At 36.0% G+C, this 12142-nt stretch overlaps 1 protein-coding gene across 4 annotated transcripts in view; it reads left to right on the forward strand.

Annotated features, from left to right (window-relative positions):
- Positions 1-11565, forward strand: part of RALYL (RALY RNA binding protein like) — a 226592-nt gene extending 215027 nt beyond the window's left edge. For 3 of the 4 annotated variants that reach the window (XM_081952442.1, XM_081952443.1, XM_081952445.1), the window contains 2 exons: positions 7913-7962; positions 8755-11565. In XM_081952442.1, the coding sequence (XP_081808568.1) occupies positions 7913-7962; positions 8755-8806 (102 nt within the window). In that variant the 3' untranslated portion in view covers positions 8807-11565. The remainder of the gene's footprint in view (positions 1-7912; positions 7963-8754) is intronic. The other variant, XM_081952444.1, reaches the window with a different exon arrangement.
- Positions 11566-12142: the final 577 nt, after the last annotated feature.

Raw genomic sequence — 12142 nt, forward strand, 5'->3', positions numbered from 1 at the left:
ACAAGTGATTAAGTTGACTATAATGCCAGTAAGTACTTTGGGATAAATCAAACTAATTTTTAAATTCTGTGTGATATTAAAATGGCTTCCTTAGATGTAAGTTGATCCAAACTAACCTTGTATCAGGTCTAATTTACACCAAAATTTATCTTTAAACTGAGATTATCCCACAGGAGAGGTTTACATAAGTAACCATAAAAACATATTTTATATATTGTATGTGTCCTGCGAAATAAAAGTTAGCATTGAACTTGATCCCTGTGCAAACAGCCATTCAAATAGCCAGGATTTCAGTCAGGTCAATAATATCTCTTGAACTGAGGAGCTAAGTTATAAGATTCTTATTCCCAAACTGTCCAAAACTAGCATAAATCACCCAGAGTCACTGGGAGTTAGACAGCATATTAACTTAAAATATTATTATTAGTGACAAATCTGAAAAATGTGGAAAATTAAATGCACATTTATCCACTGATACTTATGTATACTATATAATCTCAAGATGTGTTGTCAAACCTGAAAATTAATTTTAAAAAATAATGATAGAATAAATTTGGTGAACCTCTCAAAATATAAATTAACTTTCAAAATATATTCATTGCAATCACATATTTCTTATCCAAAATGCTCAGAGGAATTCTGAGCCATCTGTCTATCTTCAACAAAAGAGGGATGAGTATAGAGCTCCCCATAAAGTGTTTTTAAGTAGAAGAAAGATTTGTGGTTACAAATAATTGAATTCCCCTCCCACCTTCTCATTCAACCTCAGTGTTTGGTAGTTTGTTATCTTCAGCACCCTGAGTCATTCACTAAGTACTGAGGTCTGATTTTATGCTATTTCCTGTAGTTCCTGCTCTTATTGATGGCCAAAGAAAGCCTGCAATGTAATCAGCATCTGGGAATAAAGGAAAATTACATATAGAGATTTGGGAGTTTTGGGAGAATGTATGTTTGAGAATAATGTGTTTAGTCACATCATACTTACTACTTCCGATCAAATGTCTGCATTTTTTTCTTTAAACTGTCTTCTCCAACAAAGTCGTTTTATCAAACTCTCCAAATTTGCAAACCTGTTTAACTAGAGAATAAAGCAAGTTGGCCAAAAGGAAGTGATAAAGGGGTGATACTTTTCTATCTCACTGCTCTTGCCTTCTAAATAATGATCACAGTTATGGAGGTGCCAAATCCTGGAGCGGGCCAATGAGAGGAATTAATAGAGTGAACTGGACAAAAAACTAAACGGGGGAGCATTTCACCCCTGTCCTAAGCAATCTTGTTTATTGATAATGTGATTTAGTGGCACATCAACACTTAGTGGCAATAATTAAGGAGACACCAAAGCACAGAAGGAGATGGTGGAATCTGTTCCTCATTTGTGCATCTGGAACGTATAAGGCTGTCATAGACAGAACTACAATTAGCCTTGTGGAATAGCAGTGATATGGCTTCTGCTTCTGAATAAGGCTGGGGCTATATTCCTTTTCTCGTGAATTATTGCTGACAGCAAAAATCAGCAGCATGAAAGAGTTCAGCAAGGTCATCTCTTACTTCCATGAATAGCTGGAACTATTTTTTAGCTGTAGGAGAAGTAAAACGCAGGAGTCATCAGATTTTGTAACCTATGATGTGCACTATGTCTATGCATTGTTAACGTGATTCTGAAAAGAAAGCAAAAAAAGATTCTCTTTAAAGAGTTTTTCAGGAGCAAATTGTTGCATGGAAAAAGATCAGCTGAACAGATACAAACAACTACATAAAGCGGTGTTGTCAAGATATTTTTTTCCAGGGGTGCAATGTCAATCTCCTGCAATTGTGAAAGAACCTTTGAGTTCAAATTGCCCTGCAAAATGTGAAGACAGTGTGGAGGATGGATGTACCTTCTGCTCCCATTTAGCTATCAATGACAGAATCTGCAGCAAGGGACTGCTGCTATTTGCATCACTATCATTGTCTCCAACACCAATAATGCCTTTTTCTTTGTGCTGCACTCTCTTTGCTGACTTGTTAGAGAGAGGCAATATTTTATGGATACTATTATTTCAATGCTTGCAGTAACGTTAATAGCAAATTTAATATCCATCATATCTCCCCTGCTGAAACTAGCTTGAAAGCATTTCAATTGCATATTTTAGATTTGGCAAATTAAAGCATAATGACTTTTTTTGGTCAAGTTATTAATGCAAAGCAATAGACGTATCTGCTTGGGCATAGCTCTTCTGGATTGTGATTGAATTCGCTTTCAATTAATGTATTCAACTGACAGCTGCTAAAAAGCTTTCTATAGCCAGCTGGAATGTACCACAGATTATTTCCTGAAAATGGTGGATTAAATTTGAAATGAATGTAATTCATGATTTGATTTAATATATAAAAGTATATAGGCTACTGTGATTTCAAATTTCAAGTGTCCCTATGTTTTTGAAGCTAACCTTGAAGAAAATGTGTGGCCTTGTTGTTGTTTCTTTTATCGTGCAGCCATTCTGAATTAAAATATAAAGATACTTCCCTTCTCACTCCACTCTATCTAGTACATAGACGTAAGCACATACAAAAATGCTGGAGGGAGAAAGATTTGAACTGACACCAGTGCAATACTAATTTCATTCCCCAGAAAGGGATGAAAACAGGATGACATCCCCATTTTTCAGCATCTGATTTATTATTATTTTTTAAGTAAGAGAGCTGGGCTTCTCTGATGCAGCAAAAGATTGCACTGCCTGAAAAGATTTCTGTTCCTATACTTACAAAATAAGAGGAAGAACTATATGATATTAAGAAACAAAGCTGTAAAAGAGATTGCCATGCAAGTATTTAATATTGTTTAAAAAGGAAGCTATCTATCTTTCCTTAGAATTGTTTTCTTCTCGTTATTTAATTACAAAGCATTACAATTTATGTGCTCCCTGTCTCCAACACATATCTCCTCTGTATTTTTTTTTTAACAGAGGCATATACTTGTTGTCTCTATATCAATGTTAATTATTTCTCTTTCCTTCTCTCAGGAGGGACTTTTTTCACTCCTGTTTCCATCCCTTTCACTAAAGAGTGGAATCAGTATTGTGTAGTGGTAGTTCTATCCCAGTGGTGGGTTCCGGATCCCGATGCAACGGGCATGGTGCAATGGGGTCTGACGTCCCCCACATGCACACGCACAGCACATGCATGCAGCACGTGCACGCGTCCTTACCTCTGTGACGCCTCCTTGATGCTCCAACTGCTTGGAGGAGCGTCGCACAGGTGCCGTATGCTCTGTGCCGGAAGCGCTGAAGAGCTCAAATACAGGTAAGGAGCTCGGGCGGGCAGGTGGGCCTTCCGGAGCACCATACTAGAACGGTACCCGGTGCTCCCGGTAGGGAGCGGTATGCTTGTACCGGGGTGTACCACCTGCAACCCACCATTGTGCCATATGCTCCGTGCGCGGAAGCGCGGAAGAGCTTAAATACAGGTAAGGAGCTCGGGCGGGCAGGTGGGCCTTCCGGAGCACCATACCAGAACGGTACCCGATGGTCCAGGCAGGGACCGGTATGCTGGTACCGGGGTGTACCACCTGCAACCCACCACTGTTCTGTTCATAGCTTGACATTGTCCAGATGTATCTTACCTTTAACTGCCTACTGGCTGGGAAATTGAGTCCCAACACATCTGGAAAATGCAGTTTGTTAAAAATAAACAGAGCTATTTTTTTAATATATAACTCAAGAGACCTAAAACCCTTGGATACTAAAACAGATGTTTCGAAATTCAGTAGTCGTAAGTATAATTTCAGTAAGACACTCTGAGATTTCTCTTATCTAGCTACCCCAAGAAGATAGTGTCATTATAGAGACACACACGCTCTGGGTCAGTAACAGAAGACATTTAGAAATAAGGCATATTCATGGTGATAATAAAGCTCATATGCAAGTTCTTTTTTCCCCCAATGCATGGGAAATCTTACAAAGCACTTTTCTTTGAATCAGTAAAGCAGCTGTATTTTTTTCAAAATTGCTGTGGCTTATTTAGAAACAACTGCTCTTAGCTGCCTCTCATCTGTGTAGGTTCACTTTTCTTGCAAGCCGAATCAGAAAGTAGAGCTTGCAAAGCAGCTGGGTGAACCAGGGAAAAGAGGTGACTGCTTTATATGCCCTGTGCCTTCCGGAACATTGCAAAGCACCTTCCTTCAAAAGATTTGAACAGTCACAATGAGCTCCCAGCATATTGGATGTCTGTTTAGTTGACCTCTTCAGAGCACAGAGGCTTGGGGCTACCTCAGATTGGAGTCACAAAGCATTTAAAGGTCAAATGTCAGGTTCTTAACAGCGTTATATTAATATTGCAGATTGCATTATGCCCTCCAAAATTCAAGAAAACATGGAAAAGTTAAAGGTTTATGTAACAGAAGTTATTTCTTGGAAATATTGGAAAATGTTTTAGCTAAACTAATTTGAACAATTTAGATTATATAATGCAATTCCTTAGTTTTGCCTTGCTCTCCAAAAACAGATCTTTCTTCCATGATGTCTTGCTGCTGATTATTAGTCTTCCGTTAGCCTAAGTTACCCCCAAAACAAACATCCTCGAGTTTCTATCTTGCCCTGAGCAAAATAATGGAATGAAGCAAATGAAATAAAGTTAGATAAATACTAAATAAAATTCAGGAGTTTGCCTTTGTGACTAGAGAGGGCAAGAATATATCCTAGGTAAACCAACAGGAACACAATTTAGAAGGCAGTGCAATATTCAACTATAATAGTAGCACTTTCTAAAGTGCTGTTTTATATTTTTTTAATAAATTAAAATGATGTCAACAAAACACTTTTAAGATTTTTAAAGTTATTCTTTGGAATGATATCAACAGAATATTATTAATACTGTAATAATAATTCTTATTCAGTATGATTGTAGTTCTGTCTATAATGGATTTTCTTTTCAAAGGCTATGCCTGAGGATTAGTCACTGCAGATAATTGATGCCTTTTTGTAATATAAAAAGGACATCTGATGAATTATTTGACATTAGGATATTTTCAGTCAGAACCACAATCATATTAAAATGGTTAATGTAATATTCATGTATTATTGAAATAATTATGAGTTACATCAATGAATATAAGTGCCTGGTGAAATGTTTATTATGAGCTTATATATAAATACTACAGAGAACCTTATTAAGATGCAAAATGTAGTTCACACCAATTCTTCCATTTTAGATTCAGTGTGTTTCACTGGCTGGCTAAAACTACATTTCCAGCTTCTTGATAGTACCTTTTAATGATGAAATAAACACTGAAAGCTTGAGGGAGAATTTTTAATGTTTGCAATTTCAGGCTCCTGTTGCAAGATTGTGTGTTCCATGGTTAAAAAAACAAATAAAAATAACATATGCGAGGAAAAGTTTAAAATTAGTCTTTTTGAAAGGTGAAAAAATATATTTGTTCTCTCACTGTCCGAAAATAGTTCAGTTCCAAAGAAAGTTTTACTATATAACTATTCAAGTCTTTAGGCTGGCAGAAGCTTGTGATCACACAATATTAGGCATGTGTGTTGTTGAGGAATTTGAGAACAATAGATGTATCAATAGGATTCACATTGAATCCAACACCTGAACAGTGGTAGGTTCCTACCGGTTCAGCCCAGTTCGGCTGAACCATAGTGGTTTGGCAGCCTGGGTCTCTGGAACCGGCAGCAACTCAGGCCTGCCACACACCCGAACCGGTTCTCCTTAGGTGCCACCATCTTGTTTTTTTGCTTCTGTGCATGTGTAGACTAATTTTAATTGGACTGCCCTTGCGCGCACATGAGCAAAACGGCAGTTTTGCCTGCCGGAACCCACCACTACCCGAATTTTGAAAAAAATAATACAACAAAGGTGAAATGCTACCTACCTAGGAGTAATACCTACTGAATTCAGTCAGATTTATGCCTAAATATAATGGAAATCCAGTTTTTTTCCAAGCTTTTTAATTATTGTTTTCACTAATATGTCAGAAGTATTTTTCCAGTTTCTAATGTTTGCAATAGAATAAACGTTTTTCAAACTGAGAATTATTTCAAAAATTTCAAATTATTTGTATTGTGCACATTGCTCCAATGTTAGCAATTCTTCTTAATATATGCAGTTTTTTAACAAATACATTTTTGTAACTCATTCATTTCATGAAAATGTTTTTGTGCAGGCTTTTGATAGAAGATAAGAGATAGGTAGGTAGGTAGAGAGGGAGAAAGAGAGAGGGAGAGGGAGAGAGAGGGAGACAGACAAGGCATATCTTTTCCCAGAACTGTATGGTAGGTGCAGAAAAAATGCAATTGCCATACACAATTTGTAGAACTATAAATGTTGAATGGTTTTCTTTGTGCGTTGTTCTAAAAATGTGTTCAACTGTGAACTAAATCCAGGTATACCATCCAGGTGTGGATCTATTGATAGAATAATTCAAACTTTGCTAGATAAATATCAATAGATAAATATCAATAGAACCAATTTTTTAAAATAAGCTTTTGACCATTTGGAAAGTATTGTGGTGTCAGACTTTATAAAAGTATTGTGTTTATAATAAACTATAACTGTTAAAAATATATTACAAAAAGTGAACATCAGATTTTATGTGCTTAATATAGCTAGCATTGCGCTCAACTAGATTACTGCTCCATTCTGTATAAATGAACTGACAAATGAATTTTCAATTCATTTATTTCAGCTGCCCATTAATCTGGAAAAAAACATGGTGCTAGACTTAATTGCTTTCATCTCATGTTCAAATCCCCTCTTATTTTTTTAATGAAAAATCTTTCTGTTCTAATTATGAATGCTTAACTTTTCATTCAAGAGCAGCTTTTCCTGGATAAAAAAAAATAGGGTAGTTCATGTTTTGCATAAAAATTCCAAGCAAAATCCCAGGACATGAGTTACCAAAAACTGCTAATTAGGTTTCAGGGGCCAGAAAAGCAGTTCTTTCTTTACCAGAAAAGTTGGAGACTGGCATACAGTGATGAAATCTAAGCATAAATCTAATAACATAGGTTTGTCCAATCACGGTGCCTCCAGATGTATTAAATTGCTGCTTCTATCATTTGTATCATTGATTTTGCTAGGAGTCTTAGTATGAATATATTAAGAGACCTTTAGATTAAGATTGACATATCCTTATGTCCTTTCTGCTAGTTATTGAGATTGTCGGTGCAGCAAAGCAAGTTTTTTTTTTTAAAAAAATCTAGATTACTATATATTTTATAGTACTATAAATACCCGTTACCCAGGTATTTATTTATAGGGGGGAAATGTCCGGACCAAACGTAATTTCTAATGTTGGATTTTTCTCCCTTACCAGAAGGAGCCCACTTGTGGAGTACTGTGAAGCCATTACCATGGCAACTCCACTGCGCTATACAGTAAAAGCCATTTTAAGGCACAACAGGCTGCATCTTAACAGAACACACACACACTGATGAGTGTTAGGGGTATCTTATCCGCACATATTTGTTTCCAAAGAGTAAGTCATCTGTGTACCAAGTTTGATTGAAATTGCTCGAGGCGTTCCAGAGTTATGCTGGAACATACACACGCAGCCATAGATAGATAGATAAGATATATATATAGATAGAGAGAGAGAGACAGACAGACAGACAGACAGACAGACAGACAATGCTCTTAATTATACGGAAGCATTTTAGAATTTATAATGAGCTAAGAATATACTGTGTTTCCCTGCAAATAAGACCTCCCCTGGAAAATAAGCCCTCCCAGAAAATATTGCAACACACAAGCAGCCATGAGGTGACCACACTCGCCTCCTCCTGCACCTCAAAAATAATAAGACTACCCTGAAAATAAGGCCAAGTGCTTATTTTGGGGGTCAAAAAAATAAGACCCTGTGTTATTTTCGGAGAAACATAGTATCTTCAGTAATATTTGGCTTTTGACTTTTATATAATAGAAAAAGACAAGCAAGAAAACAAAGAAAAACAAAACAAGAAACTCTGCAAGGTGAGCTTTTATTCCCAAAAGAGCAACAGAGCTATTATTGAATAGGTGCTTCAGGTGCTTCTGATGCAGGAGAGAAACTGAAGGAGGACAAAATAGACCTCTTCTTAGCTATTCGGTCAATTTGGTACTACAAATAATAGGAAGAGCTTGCAGATAAGAGTTTTCAAAGTTACCTTATTAATAGGAATTGTATAATAGTAGCTCTACAGACTTGTTGCCCTTTATACAATATGTGGAAAATGTTAATGCCTCTAGTTTTATAACCCTATCACTACCCTTGAAGATTACTTGATCAGCCTGTTCCATGATTTCACAGGAACCTAATTTCAGCACTTCATTTTGTTCTTCATACACCGGTAGTACATTACTTGGAGAAAGAAAAGGTTTTTGTATAGCTGTCAAACTTAAAGTACATCATCATTAATAATTAATGGTCAAGTGTTTTTTACCCACGTTTAGTGCCATTGTGTGGATGAACCAAATTAGAAAAATGGGTAGATTTTTTATTTACTTTTAACTTGGAACAAGAATAAGAAACTTCCAAATTACTTTTGCCTCATTAAGAGCACTTAGTTAGGTAGTCAGTGCTGAAGATTAGAGAATTGTAGGTTCTTGCACATGTCATATCAATTTGGGTGACTAAATTTGAATTGGTGAAAAGATTAATATTTATCATTCCACAAAACATCCAAATCAATTGCTTTTTATAAAATAAAAAATATCCTATTAATTACATATGCTATTATCTATTCTTCAAAATGTTTTAAAACAAAACTATATTTTGTGCTATAGTTTCTACAGATCAAATGAATTGGGACCTTTACACAACCCTTTTGGAAGCTGAGAAGATAATTCATAGACTTCCCTATGTGAAAATTTAAACTACAGTTCCTTGTCAACTCGTAACATCTTTGACTCAATTTGTATGAAGAACTGAATTTACTTTTGGAAATGGAGACCGCCATTCAAAATTTTAAAACATATGTTTAAAACTATGCGATTGTCATATTTTTATGGTTTAGACTGTAAATGTGTTTCTCCTGGCTAATCATTGGTATTTTTTTTTATTTTGATGTCAGATAGCCAATGACCTGTATGATAATATGAAGGACATATTTAAAGCAAAAGAAATACTGTATACAAATGTATATTTGTAAAAGCTATTTTTATGATTAGCATGTTATGTTCATCATATTTACAGTCAAGTGATATTGCACTTAAATGTTTACAGCATAATGATGAGATCATCAAAAATTTATGAGGCAATATATATTTTAATTATTTTTTAATCCTGCTTTAAGGCAAATACACACAGTGAGTTTTAGAAAAGAACAAACCAATATTTGTCTTTGAATATTTTCAGTATATCATTACACTAAAATGGATATAATTTGAATATATTCTGTACACAGTTTCTTGTGATATCAGTTGAAAACTATTATTAATGTCAATATGCCCCAAACTCTATGTTGCTACTCTTAGCTTCAGATAAGCACATTTTGGATAGACTAAAGATCAGTGTGGTTCAAAAATCTCTTAATACTTTTATGAGTGTTGCCATGTTATAAAGTTGGCGTGTTTGATGCCTATCTTTTTTTTGTTGTTCTTCACTCAGGGGACTGGAGACTCTAGTTTTAACCTATTTTATCCAGACAGGTAGATAGATTCATTGGTTTCTCTTGAGTTGAATTGCAAAATAAGGGGAGTGCATCATCCCGCCTAGACCAGAGGTCTTCGCTGGCTGGAGAATTCTGGGAGTTGAAGTCCACAAGTCTTAAAGTTGCCAAGACCATATCACATACTATACAGTATACATTACATATATACTGTATGTGTGTGACTTGCCATAGAAACATCATCTCTCTCTTCTCAGTAACATACAAAAAGTGTTAATTAATGCCATAGTCCTGTTTTTTTCAGTCTTGCTTAGAGAACGAGGCTTGAAACTAGATTGTTTCTATGATCATAATTCACATTAATCTAGATAAGGGTAGGATAAGGGTAGTTTGCCAACTTAATTAATAGGACGCCATTACGAAATTCAAGCACTTTTCTGAGGGCCCAAAGGAACAATCAAAAGTTCAATCATATCTACATTGCTAGTTAAATAGAAGATGTGTTTCATTGTGGTAAGTGTTTACTGAGTGGATTTATGATCTTTCCCCAAACCTCTTCAAAGGCTTCAATGTATTGCTTAGTATTTTCAAACATTTATTCAGTCTTCATTTTTGGAAATGCAGCTTCCATGAATTCATTGCTACATCATTTTACACATACAATTCATGAATTATCCAGCTCTAGATGTCAATTGTACAGTGCCTCAGTTGGGCATTATAGAGTTCACAATGCTTGAATGTGACTCTTTCAATGTCCATACATAAGGATTCAGGCAGGAATATGCAGTATGCTATCTGTAAAACGAGGGACATGGTGGCTCAGTGGCTAAGATGCTGAGTTTATTGATCAGAAAGGTTGGTAGTTCAGTGGTTCAAATCCCTAGCGTTGTGTAACGGAGTGCACTCCTGTTACTTGTCCCAGCTTCTGCCAACCCAGCAGTTCAAAAGCATGTTAAATGCAAGTAGAAAAATAGGAACCACCTTTAGTGAGAAGATAACAGCATTTAGTCATGCCAGCCACATGACCACAGAGATTTCTTCGGACAGCGCTAGCTCTTTGGCTTTGCAACTGAGATGAGTACCACCCCCTAGAGCCAGGAATGACTATAACATGTGCAAGGAGAACCTTAACCTTTATCTGTAAAACATCTCTAAATGCAGCATTGTATCATCAGATTAAAGGCTATGGGAAAGGAACAGCCTGTTGCTCAGTTAAACCTGCAAATAAAATGTGAGGCTGCCATCTGCTAAATCTAAGCATTAGTTCAGATGCCAGAGAATCAAGCTGGAATTTTCTGTAGGCAGAACACATTTTACTTGAATTGAGAGCTCCTTCACCCTGATCTTCTGTCTGTAGCATTATTACAATCTTTCCATAAAAGCGATCTATTTTCTGTATAAATTATTTTTTCTCACTCCATGCAGTGGTTATAAAAGTACCAAGAGAAGGAAGAGTATGTGCAGTTTTTCTTTCTGCATCCCTTTGCCAAATATCCTTGCATGCAAGTCGAATGAATCCAGAAAAAAAAAAGATGGAATGTTGATTCTATTGTGATAGGGATATTTCCCCCTCTTTTTTTAAACATACACATTAAATTGTGTTATATTTTGGTTTAGAACAATTCTATAAAATGAAAAAAAAGAAATCTTAAGACCATGGAAAGTATTATTACTTGAGTAGAATATAGGATTGAACAATACAATTTGGAAGGAGATTTTCAGAACACCAGGCAACACCAACAGCTGCTTTAATGAGTTTCAGAAAGGGAATAGTTTCAGCTCCTACAAATTGCAAAACACTTTGTTTGAATTAAATCCAAAACATGACACCTCCTTAAGGGAACTCTACAGCATTTTTAAAAGCCATGGAGGTTTTCAATAACAGAATGGTTATTTGCATTCATCTTTTGAACATGCTGTCAACACAATTTTGTTTCAAATGCTGTAACATAAATTTTACATTCCTGTAAATAAATATTTTCCTCTGATGGACTAATTCTCTTCAGTTGTTCCTCTGTAAAAAAATACTAGTGGAAATTAACGGGGGTCCCAAAAAATCAGGCTGACATCCAATGTCAGGTGCCGTCGGCCAGACAGTGTTGGCTGGTGACCCCCAGGGGGAGAGCCTTCTCTGTGGGAGCGCCTTCCCTCTGGAATGAGCTGCCCCCGGAGCTTCGCATAATCCCTGACCTCCGGTCCTTCCGACGCGCCCTAAAAAGTTGGCTTTTCCAGCAAGCCGGCCTGGCCTGTTAATTTTAACTTATTTTAAATGTATTGTCTTTTAAATTCGGTTTGTTTTTTGGGATATGGATTTAATTTTTTTAAAACTTTTGGGATGTGTGTTTTTTAATGTTGTATGCCGCCCTGAGTCCTTTTGGAGAATGGCGGCATATAAATCCAAATAAACAAACAAACAAACAATATACATAATGTGTAAACTGAAAACTTTATTCCAAAGTAAACATCTTTAAATTTATGCTATTGTTTCAATTAATCAGAATAGAGCTGGAAGAGTTCTTCGAGATCTTCTAATCCAACCTCCTGCTGAAACAGGAAACCCTGTA

This window comes from Natrix helvetica (genome assembly GCF_964273705.1).
Source record: "Natrix helvetica genome assembly, chromosome: 4".
In the NCBI taxonomy this organism is placed as follows: domain Eukaryota; kingdom Metazoa; phylum Chordata; class Lepidosauria; order Squamata; family Natricidae; genus Natrix; species Natrix helvetica.